This window comes from Mustela putorius, unplaced genomic scaffold, assembly GCF_011764305.1.
Source record: "Mustela putorius furo isolate JIRA1106 unplaced genomic scaffold, ASM1176430v1.1 tig00000145_pilon_pilon_pilon, whole genome shotgun sequence".
Classification (NCBI taxonomy): domain Eukaryota; kingdom Metazoa; phylum Chordata; class Mammalia; order Carnivora; family Mustelidae; genus Mustela; species Mustela putorius.
The window spans coordinates 23022946-23050271 of record NW_025421294.1 but is presented as its reverse complement, the minus strand read 5'-3'; the positions used below and the strand labels follow the sequence as shown (position 1 = coordinate 23050271).

Below are 27326 nucleotides of genomic sequence, written 5' to 3'. Positions count from 1 at the left end.
CCTGCCGAGCAGAGAACCCAATGCGGGACTCGATCTCAGGACCCCGAGATCATGACCTGAGCCAAAGGCGGTGGCTCAACCCACTGAGCCACTCAGGCGCCCCCAAAAACCTTGTTTTTAGAAAGAACGGTTTAGAAAGAATCTTCATTTCTTGACTTTATGTTGAACAAATACAATCAGTGTTAGTATAAAGCTAACCTAATATACAACACATGCCAAGGTCTCCTGCCTGGGGTCTTAGCCCTTAGTCTCATCTGTGGAGCCCAAGCAACCCATACAACCCTGACTTCTTAAGAATCTATAATTGAGGGGCGCCTGGGTGGCTCAGTGGGTTGAGCCACTGCCTTTGGCTCAGGTCATGATCTCAGGGTCCTGGGATTGAGTCCCGCATCAGGCTCTCGGCTCAGCAGGGAGCCTGCTTCCCTTCCTCTCTCTCTGCCTGCTTCTCTGCCTACTTGTGACCTCTCTGTCAAATAAATAAATAAAATCTTAAAAAAAAAAAAAGAATCTATAATTGAGGCTCTTATATATTTAACATCTAATACAGTGAATAGAAAGGCATGCTATTCTTTGATGAGGATTTGGTAACAGCAAATCCATTCAGGGTATAGACACTGGAGCCATACTGCCTGGGTTCAAACCCCAACTCTACTGTTCATTAGCTGTGTGATCTTAAACAAGTCACTTTTTTTTTTTAAAGATTTTATTTATTTGTCAGAGAGAGAGCACAAGCAGCGGGGAGGGGCAGGCAGAGTAGACAGAGGGAGAAGCAGGCTCCACTTGAGATCATGACCTGAGTGGAAGGCAGCCACTTAATTATCTGAGCCACCCAGGCATCCCTTAAACAAGTTACTTAATCCCTCTGTGTCTCAATTCCTTTACCTGTAAAATGTGCAAAATAGTAAGTGCCTGCCTCACAGAATTGCTGTGAAAATTAAATGAGTTTATACATATAAAATGAGTTCATAAAAAGTCTTGCATACAGTAAGCACCTGAAAAATATTAGTTACTATTATTATTCCTGAAAACAACATGAATCAAATCACATGGCACCTATGCAAAGGGAGGACATTATAAGAATTATACAGGCAGCAAATGGAGCCTTTTAGGCAAATACAATTTTTTTTCCACAAAGTAGATAAAAATAATTAAGCTCTAGTTTTTGTTTTGCAACTCCAAACTTCCACTTAATTAAGATTACTGTAATGGGAACATGTGTACCAGTCTCTTCCTGCAGGGGGGAGGGTTGGTTCCACTTTTCTGGGGAAAACAAACAGGAAATGACCCACTAAGCTAGGCAGTGAGTTAGGGGATCCCTTCCTCATACTTGGAAGTAGAGGTGCTTCAAATATTTTCCTCCTCAGGCCACCAGGAGTACCTGTTTGGCAGGGATAAGTACGTGGGGGTGGGACAGAGGAGCAGAGGACTCCCCTCAGCCATCTGCACCTAATGGGAAACAGCTTTTCTCTCCTTTCCCCTCCGCCCTTCTGAGCTCTGAGCTCAAGGGCTCAGGGAGAAGTCCAGGTAGCTTTCCTGTGGGCAGAGGCAGGATTGGGCGGTGGAGGCAGCAGGCTCTAGAAGCTGCATTAAAGAATACTACAGTGCCCTCTGCTGGGAGTCACACAGAATGCTCTCCAGAAGGGCCCTGGCCCCCCCTTGCCAACATCAGTCCAGCCACAGCCCTTCTTCCCTCCCGCTCACTTAAAAAAGGTTTCCATGCTCCAGAACTCAGGAAGAGGTCACTTGGGTCTCTATTCTGACTCAGCCAGGCTTCAGAGCTCTTTGTCCTTTTCTTTTCTTTTTTTTTTAAGATTTTATTTATTTATTTGACACACAGAGACAGAAATCACAAGTAGGCAGAGAGGCAGGCAGAGAGAGAGGGGGAAGCAGGTTCTCCGCTGAGCAGAGAGCCCGATGTGGGACTCCATACCAGGACCCTGAGATCATGACCTGAGCCAAAGGCAGAGGCTTAACCCACTGAGCTAACCAGGCGCCCATCTTTGTCTTTTTCTAGTCCTGGGCTATCATTCCCACTAGGTTAATATGGGAGAGTGACAATTTTGAGTCAATTCCACTGCCACTCCAGGAACATAGGGGTGTATCTCACTATGAAGACAAAAGCCTACTTGCCTTAACAACTCTAAGAATGTAAAGCCTGGGATAGTGCTGAAGAATGCACTTTAAAAGGCTTCCTTTTTTTTTTTTTTTTTTAAAGATTTACTTGACAGAGAGGGTGCACAAGCAGGGGGAGTGGGAGAGGGAGAAGCAGGCTCCTTATTGAGCAAGGAGCCTGATGTGGGGCTTGATCCCAGGACCCTAAAATCATGACCTGAGCCGAAGGCAGATGCTTAACCAACTGAGCCACCCAGGTGCCCCTAAAAGGTTTTCTTTAAAAAAAAAAAAAAAAAAAAAGAAGTAATTAAAAGGTCTTCCTTAAGTCTAATGGCTCTTGTTTGCTACTTTTTTATCCTTTTATTCCCTACCTTCAGACAGCACATATCTCTACTTCCAACTATCCCAAGTCCTAAACTCCTCTCTGTGAGATGGGAAATGAAGTCAAGGAAAGAGATGGGAAATGGGAAAAGTCAAAAGTCTATGGAGGTTGTAGATAAGGAATCTTTTTTTTTTTTAAGATTTTATCTATTCATTTGACAGAGAGAGAGAGAGAGATTACAAGTAGGCAGAGAGGCAGGGGGAAGCAGGCTCCACACCGAGCGGAGAGCCCAATGTGGGGCTCAATCCCAGAACCCTGAAATCATGACCTGAGCTGAAGGTAGAGGCTTAACCCACTGAGCCACCCAGGCAACCCTAGATAAGGAATCTTTTTAAGCCCAACTCAGGCCTATAACCTGCTTTAGAGATGTTAAACACTATGGTTTTCTGAACCTAGTTATCATGGAGTGCTGAGTGTGGAGCATACTTTTAGGTAACTCATACTTGGAATGGTCTAGAAAAGGAAAGCTGGAATATTGCTAAAGAAGGCAATTTAAAAGGTTTTCCTTAAGAGGTGCCTGGGTGCCTCAGTTGGTTAAGTGAGCCCTACCTCGGGCGCTGGGCAGTGAGCTTCTCTCTCTCCCCCTCTCCCTCTGCTTCTTCCCCTTACCTCACCCCACCCAACCCCTGCTTAAAAAAACAAAACAAAACAAAAGTTTTCCTTACTTCCAGTATTTAGTGGTTCTCAAGCCTCAGCACGCATCAGAATCATTTAAAAGGGAAAAAATTTAAAACCCGTAATTCTGAGCCCCCAGAGGTCTTGCTGTGAGGCCTGAAAATTTACATTTCAAACAAATTCAGATAATGCCTATGGTCCAGAGCCCAAATCTGAGAACAAACGGTCTAGAGAAAAGCACCTTGGCCTCAGCTATATATCAAGATTGTTATACCTTTGTCTAAAAGAGATGAATTTGATGATCTCTTCCTTATAAAGATTTTCTAGGAGTAGACAGGGTTCACAATCAAATTTCTCATTCTGCAGTGTTTATTTTCCCATTTAAGAAAAAGGGAGAGAAGGAAACACAGAAGGCAAGTACAGAGAAAAAAGTTGGACAACTCTGTTGCAACAGGCAGAAACCCAGGGAAAGAGCTAGCCGGCTTGTGAGAGGACGTGTCTAAATGGAAAGAGAATGCAAACACTTCCTGAAGCAACACAAATCTCCAGGTAACTCAAGGCCACACCCTTCTAGAGCCAGCTCCAGGACTCAGTCACCACCCAGCACCTCTGCTAAAACCAACCCCCAGGCCTGGAATTTTATTAGCTTGGCAGCTTGTTGGCTTGCAAACATCTTCTAACAATCCTGGGTTTAGTCATATACAACATGGCTTCTTTCTGCTCAGCATTTCTATTGTGTCTTTTGGAGACTCCTAGACAGCCAATCACTGACCCACTATCATGGGCTCACATCCTTCACCAGTAAGGCAATCTGCTCCTGCAGCTGCCGCTCTCCTTCCCATGCTTTGCTTTGGCTTCGACACCTCAGCAGCTCAGCCTTATGGTCTTGATGATGCATAGGACAGTAGCTCTGTGGTTCACACAGCTCCTGAAAGGTAGGGGACAAAGTAAGGGATACTCTAGTCTCCAGAACTTTACTAGGTTTAATAGAGATGCTGCTGGTGGTAGCTAAGAAGGAGCAGGAGTTTGTTCTCGGAGGGCTTTGCAGGCCCTGGAAGTTGCATGCTCAAGTTGGCTCCCCCAAGCCTGAGCTCTCCTGTTGTTGCCCCATGTGGCCCATCCTTTACCGTATATTCTGGAAAGAAGTCTCTGTAGCCCCCCTTGAGGATATATAGTTCTGGGTAGTACAATGCAGGATACTGATTCAGAGCCCTGTCCTCTTGTCTCAGAGAGCGGCACCTTTAGAGAAAACCCAGAGGTGGGTGGGGTGGAGAGAAGCAAGGTCAGGATTCCATGTGTCATTCACTGGGGAGGGGAAGGAAGAATTGACTACGGGTAACCTAAAAGGACCTCCAGATCTCACTGTCCTTGCAAAACAAGATTCAAGCAAGTCACTCTTTCTCCTCTTCATTTCCAATCCTTTTTCCTTCACTGCTCCAAACTTTTTAAATTTTAGAAACCTTTCTTTCTACCCCTTAACTTTAAACTACAATGGAAAGACTACATTCATTCATTCCAATCTCTGCCTGAACTGGTCTGGGAAGTCTCCCTGGTTTTAAGTCCCAATTCAAGGTCCATTTCTAACACCCACCCTACCCCATATACACACTCACATTCGGGGACCCCTCTCGGAGGAGAATTCACAGTGGAACACGATGATTATTCTTTTCTGGGTGTTGAGAGGGACAATGGGCTTCTTCAGAAAGAAGTTATACAGTTCTTCCTGACTGTACAAGTTTAAGGCTTCCTGTAGAAAAATTTCAGTATTTCCTTAAGGGCCTGTGGATAGTTCCAATACTTAGAAATAACTGGGATACCATCTTGGAATATTTGGGCCAGGAAGTCTAGACTATAAGCACTTTCAGGGCACACGATCTAATTATTTCTCTGTCTATCCCCAAAGTCTAGCATAGAGCTTGGCATGTAGTAGGTATTCAATAAATGTTTGTAGATCTGACTGCCCCCCCTCCAATGCATAGGAATCATTGTGAAGAATGTCTATGAGTGTCTGCAAGGTTCTTCTCCATCCTTAGATAAATATTTTAATTCCAAGTAGGAGCTCTTGGCTCCAATAGAATAAAGGGAGATTGGTCTAGGAGGGAAAGGGAAAGTAAATTGCTCAAGGTTTACAGAATTAGAACAAGAATGAGGACTTGCAGCCTTGATGTGCTCCAAAAGTAGAAGCTCTGCCCTGGTTCTGGAGTTCATAGGACCTATGTCCATAGGCTCTACTCATTAAAGAGCTACCTCCAGCACCTCCCCACTAATGTAACCTTACCCGGATGTGTCCTCCCAGGTACTCATATGGATAGCGGCAATCGATGATATAAAACTTCTCAATCAAGCTCTGGAACTTCCCTGATAGCAAGGCAGCCACCTACAGAAATGATGATTGAACACCCTGTTCCCTATCACTTCGGGAGACAAGAGTCAATCACATGGTTCCTGATTTGCACTCCCTTTAGTCACTCTGAATTTCACCGGATGCCCAATCTCCAAAAGTCACTTATATTTGAAATGGGGCAATGGCTCATCCCTACCGCTCATTCAAAAGGATAAAATACGAAATGGTCTTTTTGGAGCACCAAAGTAGCTGGTATTGTCGAGACATCAGGGAAAAACATATTCAAGGCACTCATCTGGAGGCAGGTGTGGCTGCAATCAGCCTCTCAGAAGACACCAAAGGGCTTCTGCAGTAGTACAGATAGCAGGGAGCGATTCTGACTTTCCAAGATGAAATGGGAAATGGTTCCATTGTAAAGGAAGCAAGCAAGTCTTTCAGAAAAGGATATGGAAGAAAAGGGTTGATATCCTTGAGATACTTGTAGGAGTGCAAATTGGTTCAACCTTTCTGCAGCGAACTTTGTAAATGTAAATGTATTTACACTTTGAACCAGCAACTTCTTTCCCAACATCTTTAGTGAACAGAAAAGTACACAAATTCATGGCACAATAGTCATCTCAGCCATTATTTTAGGTTATCAAATAATTTAAATATTAGCTCAAGTTATCAAATAATTTAAAAAGTTACAAATAACTTAACTATTCAAAAATGGGGGTTAAATTATACATGCCAATATATATATAGCCATTAGAAGGATAATATAGATTTGTTTACTGACGTAGAAAGATGTTTACAATGTCTTGCTACTCTTCAACACTACATGTTCATTATGATCCTATTTTTATCAAATATATTCCAGAATAAAATCTGGAAGGCCACAAGGAAACTATTACTAGTGGTTATCTTTGGTGGTGAGATTATGGGTAGGGTGACCAAATAATTATTGCACAAACTAGGACACTTTTGACAGTGAAAGAGAATACTATTAATAATTATCATGCACTGAAAGGTGTCAATGGGATTGTAATGCCTAAATCAGGATGTAAGTTTGCCCAAACTGAGTGATTTTAACTTTTTTCCTTCCCTCTCTTCTTTCCTTGCTTGCTTCCATAACAATTATCTATCATTTGTTTAATTAAAAACAAAAGCAAAAGAATGGGATAAATGGGAGTTCTTTAACACAGCGTCAAGTTGAATGAGAAGCCTATGTGAGTGAATATCGTGAAATACAATGGAAGTGGGGATTTTAGGGACAGAACAGACCAGATGGTAGCTTATGTAACCAGTTACCATCTCCAGAAATCTGCTTACTGTTTCTGGGCTGACGTACTTCAGATCTTGGTGTCTCCCTGACACGGTTGGCAGCGCATATACCTAGAAATACCCAAGAACTGAAATAAGAGCAAGTTTTCTAAACCTCAATTTGAAATCAAAGACCTATATATTGTCCTTCTTTCCAAATGACCTTTAAAACTCCACATGTGGGGCACCTGGGTTGAGTTTTCGACTATTGATTTCAGCTCAGGTCACAATGTCAGGATTCTGAGATTGAGCTCCATGATGGGCTCTGCACTGGGCTTGGAGCCTGCTTAAGATTCTCTCTCTCCCTCTCCCTCTGCCACCACCCCAGCCCCTGCACATGTGCGCTCTCTCGCTCTCTCATTCTTAAATAAATAAATAAATAAATAAATAAAGCCCCAGATGCCTTCAAAAGAATCAGTAGTCTCCATAATGCACATATGCAGCAATTCCATTTCTATGCAGTGATTCTAAGGAATGAATTAAGGACTCACACAAAGTTTTAGATTTAGCTACCAAAAAAAAAAAAAAAAGCTACAAATATGCCCGTCTTGGTATACTTCATAAGGAAAAATTGTAAAAGTAAATATCCTACAAGAAATTATGAGCAGGGGTGCCTGGCTGGCTCAGTCAGTAAAGCATGCAACTCTTGATTGTGGAGTTTTGAGTTCAAGACCCACATGGGTGTGGAGATTAACTTAAACATTTTTTTAAAAAATGTAATTAAAAAAAAATATGAGAAACAAACTGAGGGTTATGGTGGGGGGATGGGTAAGCCTGGTAGTGGGTATTAAGGAGGGCACATATTGCATGGAGCACTGGGTGTGGTGCGTAAACAATGATTCTTGGAACATGAAAAAAAAAAATAAACTTAAGATGTTAAAAAAATAAAAATAAAAAAATTATGGGCAGCCCAAAAAATGAAATACTATACTATTAAAAATACAAAATGATGAAGCTGAATTGTTTATTGACATGAAAAGATGTTCCTGATACACTAAATGAGGAGGAAAAAAGCCAGTGGATCACAAAACGTAAAAACTATTTTTTGTGAAAAAACAAAAAAATGTATTTGGGTATGTGTAAGTGTGAAAACACATAGAAAAAAGTCTGGAGGAGTATGTACCAAGATATTAGAAGCAATTATATATATATATATATATATATATATAAAAAAATTGTGTATATATATGTGTATATATACATATACAATATATATGTATATATACACATATATATACACATACATATACATATATATACATGTATGTATGTATATATATTTATATTTTATAAATATATATATATATTTTTAACTTCTATGTATTTATTTGAGAGAGAGTAAGCCAGAAAGAGAGAGAAGGAGAAAAGGCAGAGGGAAAAGTAGACTCCCCGCTGAGCAGGGAGCCCCATGGGGGACACAATTCCAGGACTCTGGGATCATGATCCAAGGCCAAGGCAGATGCTCAACTGACTGAGTCATCCAGGTGTCCCCAAAGCAATAATATTTTTATAAGACTTGAGGTATACTTCATTTTCTACTTTTTCTGTAATGACCAAGTATTATTTACATAGTATTAAAAGATATTTTTAAAAGGAAAAAAGTAAAATGCCTCATGCTTCCCCACTGCTCTGGATTTTCCCAAAATGAATAAGAAATACCTTCTCACTAGAAAGGCTTGGGGTCTAAATCTACCACCAGAGCATCTTCAGTTTATCATATAGTCCTTGGTGAGGATGCATAATTATACCTAGTGTCCTCTTTAAGTAAAGAAAAAAAGACTCAGACCCAAAATGACTCAATGGAATATAAGATGAATATAACCAAACTCACCTTGGAGAAATCACCAATCAGAGAGCCCTGGTTAGAATCTTCCTCCAGCATCTGAATGACATTAATGTCACAGAGAGAAACTGTCTTCTTTAGACCTAAGCCCTGAGGATGACAAGAATCCCCCCACTGCCAATTTTCATGTTAAAGATTTAAAAACCAGGAGTGGAGACTTATTAAAAATATGTACACCCTTTGAAAAAAAAAATGCAAAAAGATTTGGCTGTAAAAATCAATATCCTAGCAGGTTTATAATAGAGAAAGATTACTAATAAATAAGAGTCTTAGTTAAGCAAATCATATTTCACACATTATATTCCTATTATGCACTATAAAGTTATATTGTATATTAATTTCCTTGTCACAAAAATAAATTCATGATATTCTTAAGAAAGTGAGAAAACTCGTACTTTGTAATACCACTTTATTATTATTATTATTTTAGATTGTATTTATTTGAGGGATAATGAGAAAGAGAGAGCACGGGGGGGTGGCGGGGGGGCAGCAGGTAGGGTCAGAGGGAAAAGCAGACTCTCTGCTGAGCAGGGAGCCTAATGTAGGACTTGATCCTGGAATTCCAGGATCACGACCTGGGCCAAAGGCAGTCGCTTAACTGACTCAATCATTCAGATGTCCCATTCTGCTTATTTTTTTTAGATTCTATGTAATACCACTTCAATAAAAGAAAAAAAAACTGCATCAAAGAGTCTCAAAGAATGTACACCACATGTTGACAATAATAGTCTCTGGTCTATGGGATTATGGGCATTTCACAACAGCTTCTTTTGTTTATGTATAACTTCTATACTATCATATGCTGATTTTATAAAATAGTATTCAGATTTTTTTTAAAAGGAGGGGTAGGGAATGACAACTAAATTTTTTAAAAGTTGCCTCCTACCAAACCAGTGTGCTTCATTATGCTGTTTCTGTCAGAATACAGGTAAAACAGCAGTAAATATTCTTACCATTCCAGGTTTCCTTGTGTCCTCTCAAATCTTATAAAAGAAGGTTGGGAAGAAGTATGCCAACATTATTTTCAAAAGTATAATATAACAGATATTTATTGTTAAATATTTTATATATGGGTACAATGTAAAAAAGACAAGGAAGACATAAAGAACAAAGAGATAAAAGTAGAAGTAATGAGAAAGAAGACGAGATATCCTAAAATAATCCTCATACCAAAAAAGCAGAGAATACAATGAGATAGAGGATTAAACAGATTCTTATCTTAAAAAGTTCTTACCTTCCTGAGCTCTTTTTGGTTAGAACAATACTCCTTTTTTTCTTTATCTGGTATTGGGTTGTTCTTGAATTTTACCACCCGCTTCAGTCTTGGCCTGTTCAAATTCTCTGGCAACGAAGGGGAGCGATACAAGGAGCTTCTGTTCAGAGATGCCTATATGGGAATATCAACCCCATATGTTCTTACTCCTCTAAGTGTGTCTGCATGCCAGTAGCATGAACATCTTCTGCAAACTTGTTAGAACTGAAGAATCCTAGATGTTGAGCCTCACCCCAGACCTACTGAATTAAAATCTGCATTTTAGCAAGCTACCCCAGTGATTTCTAGCAACACTCGAGTTTGATAGGCAAAAACCTAGGTAAGCAACCATTCTTCCCCTCCTCATTAATATCTTTCTTCTCAGAGTACATGATGTTCCATCTCCCCAAGATGTATTAAATCTAGCCAAACCAAATTCACCACCTGACCATCTTAAATGTACCAATTCTTGTAGAAGAAAGCAAATGCAAGCTCAGTTCCTCCAGGCAAGTGAAAATCCAACCAACCAACCTAATCCCAGTTTCTCTATGGGATCCTAAGACTAACAATCAAGATTTAAGGACCCCAACAAAAATGAAGATGACAAACCAAAAAGGTCAGCCTATGTAAAAAGTACTAAGCAGCAAGAGTATGTGTCACTTTGGGGGGATAGTAATTTCTTTGAGGGAGAGAGAAAAAAATAACTCGGCTTTCTTATAAAGCGGGTTGTTAAAGGGAAAGAAAAATAGCAACATAAGCATCATGTGAGGGAAGAGGGAACACCAGAATCTAGTATCAGGATGACCATTACAGGGTTGATACTATGAAGCCCATTGGGAAAAAATGGATTAAATACCATGAGGAACTGGCCTTGGAAGTTACTAACTCAGACTAAAGTACAAGCAGATGGACTACTGTCTCCTTGAAAACCATGATTTTAGTGTTATAACCAGAGGCAGGGAGAAGTATTAAATGACCTCTGATAACAACTTTCAATTAATCAAGATCATTTTAAAATTTTAATTTTAGTAATCTCTATATCCAATGTGGGGCTTGAGCTCATGACCCCAAGATCAAGAGTCCCATGCTCTATTGACTGAGCCAGCCAGAGACCCTTCAACTAATCTGTTCCCAGATACCCTCTGCCCTATATGAAAGCCAGAAGTTCCTACTTTATACACTCACCTCACTAACAACTATGGATTGATTTAGAGGGGGGGGCTAAATAATAATAGAACCATAACTAGAAAATAAGTTGATGGTCAATGGTTTCTGGGAGAATAAAATAAAAACATCAATATTTTACTTTATAGTAACTATATCTATTATAGTGTTTGTCACATCCGTGGTCCCATCTAAGGGAAACTCCATTGTTCCCATTACCAGCTGAAAGTACAGTTCATATTTTACGAACCAGTATTTTACACCTACCTGTCCCCTTGGATCCCTGGTAGTCAACTCCCTTTGTCCCCACAAACCTACCCAGAGCCATTGACCAGCCCATAGTGCTGTTTTTTGTTGTTGTTGTTTTTTAAAGATTTTACTTGACAGACAGAGATCACAAGTAGGCAGAGAAGCAGGCATAGAGAGAGAGGAAGCAGGCTCCCCATTGAGCAGAAAGCATGATGCGGGGCTCAATCCCAGGACCCTGGGATCATGACCTGAGCTTAAGGCAGAGGCTTTAACCCACTGAGCCATTCAGGTGTCCCTGATAGTGCTGTTTTGACACATCCATTTAGTAGCCTAGAACATGTAAAAATAATCTGGGCCATTTAGGTTCCCTTTCCTGGGAGTCAAACTTAGAAAATGGCAAAATAATCAGGCAGCAACAGAAGCCAAAGCTTAAAAGGAAAAGCCAAAAGATACAGTCAAGGCCATGAGGCCAATGATGAATGCATGGATGAACCAAAGTTACAGTGGCAGAATAGATGTGGTGAAAGTCTCAGGAACAGGCTACCTAGACTTTTTTTTTTTAATATTTATTTTACTTATTTATTTATTTGTCAGAGAGAGAGGGAGAGAGAGTGAACACAGGCAGACAGAATGGCAAGCAGAGGCAGAGGGAGAAGCAGGCTCCCTGCCAAGCAAGGAGCCCAATGTGGGACTTGATCCCAGGATGCCGGGATCATGACCTGAGCGGAAGGCAGCTGCTTAACCAACTGGGCCACCCAGGCGTCCCAAGACTTCTTGACAGACTTCCCTTCATATAACTTCAATTCTGCCCTGAGAAGAATGCAGGAAGAAGCCAGATCAGAATTTCAAATTTAAGGGCCTTAGTGCAACCTTTATTTCTTTTAACCAAAAAAGCCTCTCTAGAACACACCAAATTATTAAGCTAAGGGCTTATTGTATTTTATTATTTTTTAAAAAATTTATTTGTTATTTTAGCGGTGGGAGGGACAGAGGAAAAGGAGAGAGAGAATCACAAGCATACTCCCCACTGAGTGCAGAGCCGGATGCGGGGCTCGAGATGCTGGGCTGGATCTCATTACCCTGAGATTACAACCTGAGCCAAAACCAAGAGTCAGACACTCAACCAACTGAGCCATCCAGGCTCCTCTAAGGGCTTATTGTTAAGAGTTTGGAATGAAATAGTTACTAAGGGAAATATTTCCTTTTTTTTTGTATTATATCTAAGAAATCTTTACCTAACCCAAGATCACAGATATTTTCTCCTATGTTTTTTTCCTTCAGATGTTTTATAGTTTGAAAATTCATATTCAGGTCTATTATCCATTTTGTACTAATTTCTACATAAGGTATAAGATATGGATTGAGGTTTTGTTTTTCATCTAGGTGTTTTACTTGCTCCAGCACAATTTGTTGAAAAGACAGTTTTCTCCATTTAATTTCTTTGTATCTTGGTCTAATTATCAATTGACAATATATGCATGAGTCTATTTCTCAAATCTCTATTCTCTTGCATCAACACTTTAGTTTTCTGGTGGCTATTATTATCATGGTGATAATAAAGCTGATAAACATCTTCTTGAGTTTCATATGGTCTAAAGGCAAGAATCCCGAAATAAATGATAGGAGAAAACTACTTTAACAAACAGAAACAGTCACTACTGTTCTGACAGATTCTTCCCAAAACATTTATATCAAAACAAATGGAAACTTACTGCAAAGAGCATTCGTGTTCGGTCATGAAGGGATGATGATAGTGAGGGTACTGTAGCTATGTCTAGTCACAAGTTTCCCAGTTCTCAGAAGCAGGGGTGGGGGGAACCCAGGACCAGCTGGCTTAGATTGCATTCAACATCTAACTTTCCTTTTCCTCCAACATCTTAGAGACTTTCTTTAAGGAATCAATGAACACTTTCAATATCTGGGAGTTTTAAGCACTGAAAAGACCAGGTAGAAGAAAAGGAAACTTGCTAAGCTTGATTCTACCTACAGATTTTTATAAAAAGGTGTAAATGAATAATCACTGTTTTGTAAACTGAGGCGGCATCACCATTTCCTCATGGCCTACACACTGTTCAATATACACAGACTTGCTTCTGTTTGTACTACTCTACTGTTCTTGTCAAGATTCTCAACAATCTTCATGTCACCGTATCTGACACTCACTTCTTAAAGATTTTTTTTTTTTTAATTAATTTGACAGAGAGAAATCACAAGTAGACGGAGAGGCAGCCAGAGAGAGAGAGAGAGGGAAGCAGGCTCTCTGCTCAGCAGAGAGCCCGATACGGGACTCGATCCCAGGACTCTGAGATCATGACCTGAGCTGAAGGCAGCGGCTTAACCCACTGAGCCACCCAGGTGCCCCTGACACTCACTTCTTTAGACATCTATCTTTCTGAACTTCATAGTGGCTTCCACTGAGTTGGCTATGGCCATCTTCCTTGGCTTCAGTGTCACCTCCTAGTTTAGTTTAATGCTAGTATAGGCAATCCCTAAACTAAAAGAACCATGATGTTTCTACCTCTCTGTTGTTCCTTCTCAGTCTTCTTTGCTAGGTCTCCTCACCTACCAAACCTTTAACAGATGTTGGATTTATCAGGGTTAGGTCCTGGTCCTTTTTTATTCCTCACTTTTGCCTTATATGACTTTTTCTACCTGTGAGTTCAAATTTTCCCTCTATAAAGATGACTCTCAAAGATCTGTTTCCAATCAAAACTTCTGCTCTAATTTCTAGATTTCCATAGCCACATACTTGCTTGATAATTTCTGAGTACCTACTAGATGATAGAGCAGTGAATAAGGGAGTGGAAAAATAAACAAATGTACCATGTGTTTTTAGGTAGCAGCATGTTCTACAGGTAAAAAAATAAAGGAGAATCAAAAGACAGGAAACAAATTTGGGCTGGAAAAGTTGTCAGGAATGGCCTTTCCGATAAGATGACATATGTGCAGAAATGAAACTAAATTTTGCCCAGGGGAAGAATGTTCCAGGCTGAAGGAATAACAAATGCAAAGGCACTGGTGAGACTAGCAAGGCCAGTAATGGTCACATTTGGTATGGTACCATTTTTAGAAACCTCAAAAACTAACTGAAGCAATACCATAAACCAACTAGACCTAAGAGACATCAGCAGAATGCTGTACCCAACAATAGAATGTACATTCTTCTCAAATATACATAAAATGCTCTCTAAGATAGACCATATGCTCTAAGTCATAAACTAGCCTCAATAAATTTTGAAGGACTGAAATCATACAAAGTAAGTTCTCTAACCATAATGGATTCATCAGAAATTAATAACAGAAAAAAAAATGTGGAAAATTCGGTTAAGTGGAAATTAAACAACACACTCCTAAATATTCATTGGGTCAACAAAGATCTCAAGGGAAATCAGAAAATACTTTTGGATGAATAAAAATGAAGATATGACACACCAAAATTCATGTTAGGATAAAGCTAAAGTAGTGTTTAAGTGAAAATCTATAACTGCAAAGGCCCATTATAGAAAAAAGAATGATCTCAAGACAATGACCTAACCTTCCATCAAAAAAGAAACTAAATCCAAAGGAAGCAGAATCAAGGAAATAAAGATCAAAGCAAAAACTTAATGAAGTAAAGAACAGAAAAAAGAGAAAACAACAGAATCAAAAGTTGATTTTTTGAGAAGATCAATAAAACTGATAAATTTTAGCTAGACTAACCATGAAAAAGAGAAGACTCAAATTATTGAAATTAGGAAAGAAAGAAGGAAATTATTAGCAATTTTTCAGAAATAAAAAGGATCATGGGGGATACTATGAACAACTATGTATCAATGAATAAGAAAACTCAGATTAAATGGGCAAATTCTTTTTTTTTTTTTTTTTTTTAAAGATTTTATTTATTTATTTGTTAGAGAGCGAGCGAGCGAGAGCGAGCACAGGCAGACAGAGTGGAAGGCAGAGTCAGAGGGAGAAGCAGGCTCCCTGCGGAGCAAGGAGCCCGATGTGGGACTCGATCCCAGGACGCTGGGATCATGACCTGAGCCGAAGGCAGCTGCTTAACCAACTGAGCCACCCAGGCGTCCCAAAATGGGCAAATTCTTAAAATGACAAAAAGCACTGAAACTGACTCAAGAAGGAACAGAAAACCTGACGAAACCTACAAAAAGTAGAGATTGAATTAGTAATTTAAAAACTCCCCACAAAGAAAAGCCTAGGTCCCAATGGCTTTACTGGTGAAATTGGCCTAACATTTTAAAAGAACAAAAAACAGAGGCGCCTGGGTTGCTCAGTTGTTAAGCATCTGCCTTCAGCTCAGTTCATGATCTCAGAGTCCTGGGATCGAGCCCCACTTTTTCTACCTGTGAGTTCAAATTTTCCCTCTATAAAGATGACTCTCAAATATCTGTTTCCAATCAAAACTTCTGCTCTAATTTCTAGATTTCCATAGCCACATACTTGCTTGATAATTTCTGAGTACCTACTAGATGATAGAGCAGTGAATAAGGGAGTGGAAAATAAACAAATGTACCATGTGTTTTTAGGTAGCAGCATATTCTACAGGTAAAAAAAATAAAGGAGAATCAAAAGACAGGAAACAAATTTGGGCTGGAAAAGTTGTCAGGAACGGCCTTTCCGGTAAGATGACATATGTGCAGAAATGAGCAGGAAGCTTGCTTTTCCCTCTCCCCTGGCTTGTGTTTACTCTCTTGCTGTCTCTTTCTCTCTATCAAATAAATAAATAAAATCTCTAAAAAACAAACAAACAAAAAACCCACACCAATTCTACAGAATTCTTCCAGAAAATTTAAAAAGAAAGAATTCTTTCCAATGATGAAAGACATTATAAGAAAAACAAAACACTAAAGATTAGTGTCTCTCATGAACAGAAATATAAACATCCTCAATAATATTTCAGCAAATCAAATCAACAACATATAAAAAGGAAAATATATCATAACCAAATAATGTTATCACAGGAATGCGAGGTTGTTTTAACATTCTAAGATCAATGTAATTAATCACATTAATAGGTTAAAAAAAACTCACATGATCATCTCAATAGATGCAGAAAAGGCATTTGGCAAAATTTATTATCTGTTTCTGCTAAAATCTCTTAGCAAACTGAAAATAAAAAGGAACTTCTTCAGCCTGACAAAGGGCACTAGAGGTGATAGCTTGGTGAGCATGGGTGGCTCAGTTGGTTAAGCAGCTGACTCAGTCTCAGGTCAGGTTTTCATCTCAGGGTTATGAATTTGAGCCCCGTGTTGGGCTCCATGCTGGTTGTGGAGTCTACTTTGGGGGGAAAAAAAAGAAAGAAAGAAAGAGGGGTACCTGGGTGACTTAGTTGGTTGAGCATCTGCTCTTGGTTTTGGCTCAGGTCATGATCTCACGATTATGAGATCAGGTCCCATGTGGCGCTCCCTGCTTTAGCACAGTCTCCTTGAAATTTTTTTTTTAAGATTTTTATTTATTTATTTGTCAGAAAGAAAGAGAGAGCACAAGCAGGGAAAGTGGCAGGCAGAGGGAGAAGCAGGCTCCCCAGTGAGCAAGGAGCCCAAAGTGGGACTCAATCCCAGAACCCTGGGATCATGACCTGAGCCAAAGGCAGATGCTTAACTGACTGAGCCACCCAGGTGTCCTGTCTCCTTGAGATTCTTTCCCTCTTCCTTTCCTCTGCTCCTCCCTCTACTTGCGCTCTTTTGCTTTCTTTCTCTCTCTCAAATAAATAAAATCTTTTTTAAAAAACCCTCATAACTAATCTCATACTCAATGGAGAAAAACTGGATGCTTCTCCCAAAAGATCAGGCAAAGTGTTCTCAATAAGTTTTAAGATTGCAAATGAGTCCTGATACCAAAGAACTGGAGAAGTATTAATCTAGGAGATTAATACAGGAGGGAGAAAAAGAGAGCCGATTCCTGCAGAAGCAGACAAGAGGAGATGCTTCCATGTGACTCAGGAGTTTTGCAAAATGTTTACAATGACCTACTGGGCCCTACATGACTTGTCCTGCTACCTACTCTCTAGCCTCAACTACCACTGTGTACCTGCTTACTTTGCTCCAGCCACCCTGGCCTTCTTGCTGTTCCATGGAAGATGCCTAGCACACCCCCACTTCAGAACCATTACATTTGATCTTTCTTCTGTCTAGAAAAATTCATCCCTTATTATTTTTTTTTAAGATTGTATTTATTTATTTGACAGAGAGAGATCACAAGTAGAGATCACAAGTAGAGAGATCACAGAGAGGCAGGCAGATAGAGAGGAAGGGAAGCAGGCTCCCTGCTGAGCAGAGAGCCCGATGCGGGACTCGATCCCAGGACCCTGAGATCATGACCTGAGCTGAAGGCAGCGGCTTAACCCACTGAGCCACCCAGGCGCCCCTCATCCCTTCTTATTAACTGTTTGGCTCCCTCACTGCTTCAGATGTCTGCTCAAAGATCTGTGAGGTCTTCTCTAATCTAAGCAACCTATCAAAAATAACTCCCACTCTACTCCAGCCCAATCCATGTACTCCCTATTCTGTTTACCCTCCTTTTTTACCATAGTATTTTACCATCTGTCATATTATAAATGCATTTGTTTCTTTATCTGTTTCCTCCTGACTAGGATGCAAGCTTTACAAGAGAACAAACTTTACTATGTTATTGTGTTCGGTACTGTATCTCCAGCATTACCGGATGAAGGAATGATTGAATGAATGAATGAAGAGGAAGAAGTGCAGAGGGGGAGGGAGCTTCAGATAGGACGAGGGACACTTATACAGTATAATAAGAGGGATGGCAGTTATATGGATATGAAAGAAGATAGGATGCTGTATTTGGTGAGAGAAGGTAGTTTTCTTCTAACTGCTTATGTTTTCTCTTGGAAATAAAAACACTTGGAACTTAATATGTCTAAACTCATCCATGATCCTATCCTTCTTTTACAGCCTGTCAGTTCTGTATCCAAAACACCGTCTGAATTCATCCATTTCTGTCTCTGTAGCCACCACCGTAGCCTAGGCTACAATCAACCCTTCCTGAGACTACCACAATAGCTTCCTATCCTACTCTTACCTGCTTCCAACATCCTCCCTCCTTCAAACTCTTAATCCTTCCTACTCTTCTTTATCCAGCAACAAGAGTGGTCTTCATAAAACAAACTTATTATTCCTCTACTGAATATCCTCTAATTGCTTCCCAATGCACTTAGAATAAGATCCACACACTCACCATAGCCCTAAGGCCCTGCATGATCTGTCTCCTGCTTGCCTCTTCTGTCCCACCTCAGGCAACTCTCCCCGTCCCTCACAATGGCTTCTCAGTACCTTGTACCCACCAAGATCTACTCAAACTTGGGACCTTTGCACCTACAATATTCCCTCCTCATGGAATGCTCTGGCTCTAGTCATGTCGTGTATGGTTCCTGCACAACTAGAGTGACCAGCTCACCCAAATTTGTCTGGGACTTTCCCAGTTTAAGCACTGAAAGGCCCAGGTCATAGAAACCTCCTCAATGACAGGCAAACTGGGACAGTTAATCAACCTGTTCTCAACTGAATCTCTTTTTCTCAAGGAGGCCTTTCCTATTTATTCCCATTTATGTATTTATTTTTAAAGATTTTATTTATTTGTCAGTGAGAGAGCGCACAAGCAGGGGTAGCAGCAGGCAGTACAAGCAGAGGAAGAAGCAGGCTCCCCACTGAGCAAGGAGCCCAATGCGGGACTCAATCCAAGACCCTGGGATCATGACCTGAGCCAAAGGCAGACACTTAACCAACTGAGCCACCCAGGCGTCCCTATTTATTCCCATTTAAAGGTCTCCTTCTATTAGTGTTTATCTCAGCCCCCTTTTTGTTTCCTTCATTACACTTGGACAATTTGCAATGATTAAGTTATCTGGTCTCTTTTGGCAGTCATTTGCAATTTGGCTAAAGTTGGACATTTAGTAATATCTCAAATTTAATGGGGAGGCATATATAAACATATATCTTTATCCCCAGGGGTACAGGTGGACTTAATATTTTTTAAACACCAAAAAAAAAAACCCTCAAAAAATACCTCACAGCCAGAAGCTATTCTTCTATATAAACAAACAAAATTTCCAGATTATTTGCTGGGGTCAGTCTATTTTAAACCTACCTTTCTTTTTTATTATTATTATTTTTATTTATTTATTTATTTATTTTTAAGATTTTTTTTAAAATTATTTATTTGACAGATCACAAGTAGGCAGAGAGGCAGGCAGAGAGTGAGAGGAGGAAGCAGGCTCCCTGCTGAGCAGAGAGCCCGATGTGAGGCTCAATCCCAGGACCCTGGGATCATGACCCGAGCCGAAGGCAGAGGCTCAACCCACTGAGCCACCCAGGCGCCCAAGCCACATTTTAAATGCTTCAAATCCACGTAGTGGTTACCGTATTGGAGAGATATAAAGCATTTCCATCATCCCAGAACGTTTTACAGAACAGCAGTGTTCTAGATAATTGATTCACCACCCTTCCTAATACTTCAACCCATTCAAACTCTGGGTATTCAACCTTACCAAACCTATGCAAAAAGCAAATGTCAGGATGCCTGGGTGGCTCAGTCAGTTAAGCATCTGACTCTTGATTTTAGCTCAGGTCATGATAACAATCTTGCGGTCCTGGGACCGAGTCCTGTGTCAGGTTCTGAGCTCAGTGCAGAGTCTGCTTGGAATTCTCTCTCCCTTTGCCCCTCCCATGCTTGCTCCTTCTTTCTCTTTCTCTCCAATAAATAAAAAATAGATAGATAAACAAATAAAAGCAAATGTCACTATTACATGTTCCTGGAACAATTTTTACCTCCCAGGCATATTGAGTAAAAGACACCATGATATTGGTAAAAACACCAGCTTGGGAGTCAGGCAGATCTCTCAGCTTAAATCCAGACTCTACCAATGGCTAAATTTGTGACCTTGGGTAAGAGCCTTTATTCCATGGTCTGATATTCTCCTCCTAAAACATGACAATATTAAAGAAAAAACAAAAGGGAGAGAAGAAAAAAAATAAAGGGGTATCATACTCCTATTTCAGGATTGACATGAAAATTAAAAGCAATGTTGGATATAAACAGCTCAGCACACAGTGCCCAGTATGAACAGTCAATAAATGGAACCTACTCTTATTACCTGCCTCTCATTTTTCTTTTCCATTCTTGTCTCCCAAGACACTACTCAAAACACTAAAATCCAGACTACTTATTTCCCCACATGCATACCACATTCTAAAAACTGAAAACCCCTCAGAGAGGGACTTCAAAACTTCTTAAATACTTGCACCAAGCTTCTCCTGCACTCCACATTACCCTCTCAGTAAGCAGGGACAAAACAAAACAAAAACAACAACAAAAAACCCTGCAACCCTCCACTTCCTCTACCACCAAGAATTCAAACTTGTCACATCCTCAAATTAACTAAATTTCTGCTAGCTCTTAAAGTTTCTAAACCAGAAGCTTCTTCCTCCTTGGCAACTTTCAACCACATTGCTGTTCTTACCTTACTGAGTCTATCCAGTGAGACATTTGGCTCCTTATCCAGGCTTTGTTTGATTCATCATCATCTACTTCTCTGCTACTTTTTTTTTTTAATTTGTTATTGAGAGAGAGAGCACAAGCAGGAAGAGCAGCAAGCATTGGGAGAAGCAGGCTCCCTACTGAACAAGAAGCCCAATGTAGGACTCAATCCCAGGACCCTGGGATCACAACCTGAGCCTAAGGCAGACGTTTCAACAACTGAGCTACCCAGGTGTCCCATTCTTTGCTACTTTCACAATCACTTATGCTAACTCAACCCCAGTTGATGTTTTCATCTGCCAGTGGATACCTCTAACATTCAATCATCCTTAGAGCTCCAAAGTCTCCAATCTTGCTTCTAGGCAATAGCATACTATGCCATGCAGGTCTATCACATTAAACCTTACAAATGTCACTTTATTAGCTTTTTAATAATTCCTTTCTGAGGTTTCCAAAAGTTGATTATGACTTTCTCCAAATTCTTCAAGACTGCCACCTAACACTCTTCCTCTGAGTCACAGATTACTGCAACTTTCACTTTGCTAAGGACATCAAGGCCATCATGCATTCCTTCTCTACCAGTCTTTATAACTCCATGCATTTTGGACCTTATACTACAGTAATTAAGCACTTTTACTACACTACATTATAATAATTAAACATTAGTAATTGGCAAGTATTGTTCTAAATGCTTTATGTATAATTAACTCATTTAATCATCACAACAACCCTATGAAATCGTTATCAAAGCCTTTTCTTTTTTGTAGATTAAGGAAGTGAAGCATATGGGATGCCTACATGGCTCAGTTGGTTAAGCATCTATCTTCAGCTCAGGTCATGCCCAGGGTCCTGGGATTGAGTCCCGCATTGGGCTCCTTGCTCACTGGGGAGTCTGCTTCTCCCCCTGCCTGCCACTCCCCCTGCTCGTGTGCGCTCTCTCTCTCTGGCAAATAAATAAATAAAATCATTTTTTGTTTTTAAAGATTTTATTTAATTATTTCACAGAGAGAAACAGCAAGAGAAGGAATACAAAAAGGGGGAGTGCTCAATGTCCAAAAGAGAACATATCTTACTCTCTTTGAATTCCTCCTTCTTTTCAAATTCATTGTAGTGTCAGCACTGCTCTAGTTACTCAAAGTTAAAAGCAGCACCCTACTAAACTTCTAGATCCTTCCTTTTCTTTTTAATTAAAGATTTTGTTTATTTATTTGACAGACAGAGATCACAAGTAGGCCGAGAGACAGGCAGAGAGAGAAAGAGAGAGAGAGAGGAGGAAGCAGGCTCCCCATGGAGCAGAGAGCCCAATGTGGGGCTCGATCCTAGGACCCTGGGATCATGACCTGAGCTGAAGGCAAAGGCTTTAAGCCACTGAGCCACCCACGCGCCCTCTACATCCTTTTTCATACCACTCTGTCATCCATAGCACTTTTGAGAATCTTGTCATTATCTTGGGTATTGGTTTGCTTACTTACTTACTTACTTAGTCTATCTTTTAGACTAGAATAAATATAAATATGAGCTCCATGGAAGTTAGGAATCTTGACCATCTTAATCACAACTCTGTCCTCAGTTCTGGTATAGCACCTAACTCATAACAGTCTCATAATAAATATTTACCGAATGTTGTTACAGCTTACATTTGTTTTTATGAACAATAAAGTATTATAAAGTGTTTAATACTTAATCATATTCACAACAATCCTACTGAGGAAATATTTCTCATTATTATGTTCTCTGTTTTATAAATGAGAAACCGGGGTGCCTGTGTGGCTTGGTTGTTAAGCGTCTGCCTTCGGCTCAGGTCATGATCCCGGGACCCTGGGATCGAGCCCCACATCAGGCTCTCTTCTCAGCGGGAAGCCTGCTTCTCCCTCTCTTGCCTCTCCTGCTTGTATTCCCTCTCTCACTGTCTCTCTCTGTCAAACAAATAAATGAAATCTTTAAAAAGAAAAAATGAGAAACTGAGCTTTATACTGGTTAAGTGTCTTTCTCATGCTCATAACACTAAATAAGAGAATGAGGACTAGAATCCAAGAACTCAACTATATGACATTTGCCTATTTAATCAATACATTTAGAAACACACTCATACACATATTCGCTTCACAGAAATGAAGTTGATTTAGAAAAGCCAAATACCTCAGAATCTACCTTTGGCATATCCGTATATGACCAAAAAGCCACAGGTTTCAGGTATGCCTCCCAGTGACACAGGGAGGATATATTGTAAAATAGCTAAAAATCATGCTAGGTATGTTCCATCCATTACTGTTCTTCTGGAGGCATCACTTATACCGAATTACTTTGAGGGTGGTGTATTCAAACTACTAACTGGAACCTTCTCACCCATAGGTAATAAGAATCGCACAGCTGGGGACACCTGGAAGGCTCAGTAGTTGAGCATCTGCTTCAGCTCAAATCATGATCCCAGGGTCCTGGGATTGAGTGCATCAGGCATCCTGCTCAGCAGGAAGTCTGCTTCTTCATCTCCCACTCCCCCTGCTTGTATTCCCTCTCTTGCTGTTTCTTGCTGCCAAATAATAAATAAATAAATAAATAAATGCCTAAAAATTAATTAATTAATTAATTAATTAAATAAAAGCCTTAAAAAAAAAAAGAAAAGAATCCCACTGTTACCAATACCCCGTATTATTCAGGTAGCCCTTAGAGTATAGAGACCATGTCTTCTTGAGCTCTGTAGACCTAGTACAGTGGCTAAAACCCAGGAGATGCACAATATTGTTTATTCAAGAATGAAGGAATAGGGAAAATACAAAGTTATCAGACAGTATCTTACCTTGCCCTCTTCTTGATCTTCCAGAGAAAACTCCATCAATTCATCAGAAGTCTCCTGTGCCTGATCTTCTAGTTCTGGATTTTTATCCAATTTTGGAAATGTAGTAATGGGACTGCCCAGATATTTTATTTCACCTTCCAAAAAGTTTCCATTGTCCTGCCAATTATATGGACAATATTAAAAACTCTTCAGGACCCCTTACATTATACCATATATAAAAATTAATTCAAAATGAATCAAAGACCCAAATGTAAAAGCTAAAACTATAAAACTCTTAGAAGAAAACAGTTGGAGGGGTGCCTGGTTGGCTCAGTGGTTAAAGCCTCTGCCTTCGGCTCAGGTCATGATCCCAGGGTCCTGGGATCAAGCCCCGCATCGGGCTCTCTGTTCAGTGGGGAGTCTGCTTCCTTCTCTCTCTCTGCCTGCTTCTCTGCCTACTTGTGGTCTCTGTCTATCAAATAAATAAATAAAATCTTTGGAAAAAAAAAAGAAAACAGTTGGAAAAGTTCATAACATTGGATTTGGCAATGATCTCATTAACATGAAACTAGAGCATGGGCCAACAGAAGAAAAAAATGAAAAAAAAAAAGAAGAAGAAAATGAACAAATTGAACTTAATAAAATTAAAAATTTCTGTGCATCAAAAAATACCACCAAGAAAGTAAAAAGGTAATGTACAAAAATGGGAGAAAATATTGGCAAACCATATATCTGATAAGCAATTAATATCCAGAATATACAAAAAACTCATACAGTGCAACACCAAAAAAACAAAGATTTTTAAAAAGGTCCAGCTGAGGAGTGCCTGGGTAGCTCAATAGGTTAAGTGGCTGCTTTCAACTCGGGTCATGATCCCAGAGTCCTGAGATTGAGCCCCACATGGAGCTCCCTGCTCAGTGGAGAGCCTGCTTCTCCCTCTCCCTCTGCCTGTCACTCTGCCTACTTGTGCTTTCTCTCTAGTAAACAAAAATCTTAAAATAAAAAAATATGCCGCTGATATGGATAAAGAGTATTGTGGTTTCCCCTCAAATACAGAATTATCTTATAATCCACAAATTCCATTTCTGGGTATATACCCCAGAGATCTGAAAGCAAGGATTTGAACAGATATTTGTATACCAGTATTCATGGTAGCACTATTTGCAATTGAAAAAGGTAGAAACAACCCAATGTCCATTAACAAATTAATAGATAAACAGAATGTTATACCACTAATTGTCCAAAAGTCAAATTCACAGAGACAGAAAATAGATTAGAGGTTACCAGGAGCTGGAGGGAGAAAGGAATAGGGGAGTTATTTTTTAATGGGTAGCGAGTTTCTGTTCTAAATGATGAGAAAAATCTGGAAATGAATAGTGGTGATGGTTGCACAACATAGTAAATATATTTAATGCCACTGGATTGTACACTTAAAAATAGTTAAAATGGCAAATTTTATGTTATGTATACTCTATCACATTAAAAGATACATACATGCGTGCGCGCACACACACACACACCCCGCATAGGAGACTTAATCAGTAATTTACCATGCTCAAGTCTTCCCTTTCTCCAAGAAATCAAAAACCTGAAACATGGTCAATATAATCTACTTATCATGGGCTATGTTAAAATGACTTTTTCCCAGGATTGAGGTTAGATCCTAAACCCATGGAGTATCTTGAATCCACTGTCTATTAAAAGCAACTGAGTGCCTGGGTACCTAAGACTCCAGTAGCTAAATGGACAAAGGGCACAGTCATTTACTAGGTAAAATGTACATGGCTAATATTCACACGAAATCACTACTAATTGTTTTTAACATAAAATAAAATATTTATCAATCTAATTAGCAGTTAAAAATAATCACGTATCCAAAGACCTATAGATTGTTAATGAATATTTATTTTCCTACAACTTTTTTGGAAAGAAATCTGACTATATATATCAAAAATCTTAAAAATATACTCTTTAGGGGCACCTGGGTGGCTCAGTATTTAACTATCTGCCTCAGCTCAGGTCATGATGTCAGGGTCCTGGGATCAAGCCCTGCATCAAATTCCCTACTCAGTGGGAAGCCTGCTTCTCCCTCTCCCACTCCCCTCTACTTGTGTTCCCTCTCTCACTGTCTCTCTCTCTGTCAAATAAATAAATAAAATCTTAAAATATATTTATATATACTCTTTAACCTCATAATTATAATTCTTGGTACTAATCCTAAGGAAAATATTTTGAAATACAGGTAAAGACTGATGTTCAAGAATTACATTATAGGGGCGCCTGGGTGGCTCAGTGGGTTAAGCCGCTCAGGTCATGATCTCAGGGTCCTGGGATCGAGTCCCACATCGGGCTCTCTGCTCAGCAGGGAGCCTGCTTCCCTGTCTCTCTCTCTGCCTGCCTCTCCATCTACTTGTGATTTCTCTCTGCCAAATAAATAAATAAAATCTTTAAAAAAAAAAAAAAGAATTACATTATAGCATTATTTGTAAAAGCAACATTTGGATACCACTGTGTCCAAAAATAGGGAATTTTGTAAATTATGGTTCATTTGTTAGAGTAAAAACATCCATTAAAAAGTAATGTTTACAAGGAGTTTCAATTTTAAGTTTAAAAAAGTGGGATATAGGGACGCCTGGGTGGCTCAGTTGGTTGGACGACTGCCTTCGGCTCAGGTCATGATCCTGGAGTCCCGGGATCGAGTCCCGAATAGGACTCCCAGCTCCATGGGGAGTCTGCTTCTCTCTCTGACCTTCTCCTCGTTCATGCTCTCTCTCACTGTCTCTCTCTCAAGTAAGTAAATAAAATCTTTAAAAAAAAAAAAAGTGGGATATAAAATTATATATATGTAATATGACTTCAACTTTGTAAAACTATACACATAGTTAAAAGACTGTAAAGAAATAAGGTAAAATGTTAATAACAGATTTCCCTTTATGAGATAGCTATTTTCTTTTTTTTTTTTTTTTAAAGATTTTATTTATTTATATGCCAGAGAGAGAGAGAGAGAGAGAGAGAGCGCACAGGCAGGCAGAGTGGCAGCAGAGGCAGAGGGAGAAGCAGGCTCCCCGCTGAGCAAGGAACCCGATGCGGGACTCGATCCCAGGACGCTGGGATCATGACCTGAGCCAAAGGCAGCTGCTTAACCAACTGAGCCACCCAGGCGTCCCTTTTCTTTTTTATATTCTTGTATTTTAAAACCATTTTCACAATGGGCCCATTGTACTTTTAAAAATTAGGGTAGGGGGAAAAAATTAGGGTGAGGAAAACAAATAAAGAATAAAACAGAAAAATTTTATGAGACTGACGCGCTACCTACTGCGCTAACGAGGCACCTAAGAATAAAACAGAAAAATTTTAAATGCCCAAGAAATTTTTTCCCTCCTTAAATTGAAACAAATAAAAAGATCAGGGGACGAGTCTCCTCCTTTTCCTAGAGTTACTTCTCCAACCCCTTTTCTCACCCAAGCCAGCTTAGAAAAATTCAAAGGGTTGTAAATGCAGATCTGCAACCTTATATTCCACAACGCCTCAGCAGACCCTTGATGAGGATGTTCAGTGACTCACCAGTAGAGAAAGGGGAGACATGTAAGGCCCCCCTTGTCTCGTTTGAAACTTCAGGCTCCTGGGTGCCCACCACTCTGAGGACTTCAAAGTGTTGTTCTCCTGCATAAGAAAAACTACATGGGCTGGAGGAAGGCAAGTGTCAGCAAGCCCTGCCAAACACATTTCATCAGATGAAGCCATGAATAACCCTCACAAAACACATTAAGTGTAATCAAGGTTGATCCTATATCC

General features: G+C 39.9%; 1 protein-coding gene across 4 annotated transcripts in view; it reads right to left on the bottom strand.

Moving 5' to 3' along the window:
* Positions 1-3460: 3460 nt before the first annotated feature.
* The window catches only part of CDC25C (cell division cycle 25C), a 30469-nt gene continuing 6603 nt past the window's right edge, over positions 3461-27326 (bottom strand). For 2 of the 4 annotated variants that reach the window (XM_045075453.1, XM_045075454.1), the window contains exons 8-16: positions 27096-27194; positions 23553-23708; positions 9833-9985; positions 8587-8712; positions 6765-6827; positions 5388-5486; positions 4723-4856; positions 4237-4348; positions 3461-4037 (exon numbers count right to left, since the gene is read on the bottom strand). In XM_045075453.1, coding sequence (XP_044931388.1) covers positions 3888-4037; positions 4237-4348; positions 4723-4856; positions 5388-5486; positions 6765-6827; positions 8587-8712; positions 9833-9985; positions 23553-23708; positions 27096-27194 — 1092 coding nt within the window. In that variant the 3' untranslated portion in view covers positions 3461-3887. The remainder of the gene's footprint in view (positions 4038-4236; positions 4349-4722; positions 4857-5387; positions 5487-6764; positions 6828-8586; positions 8713-9832; positions 9986-23552; positions 23709-27095; positions 27195-27326) is intronic. The other 2 variants (XM_045075455.1, XM_045075456.1) reach the window with 2 other exon arrangements.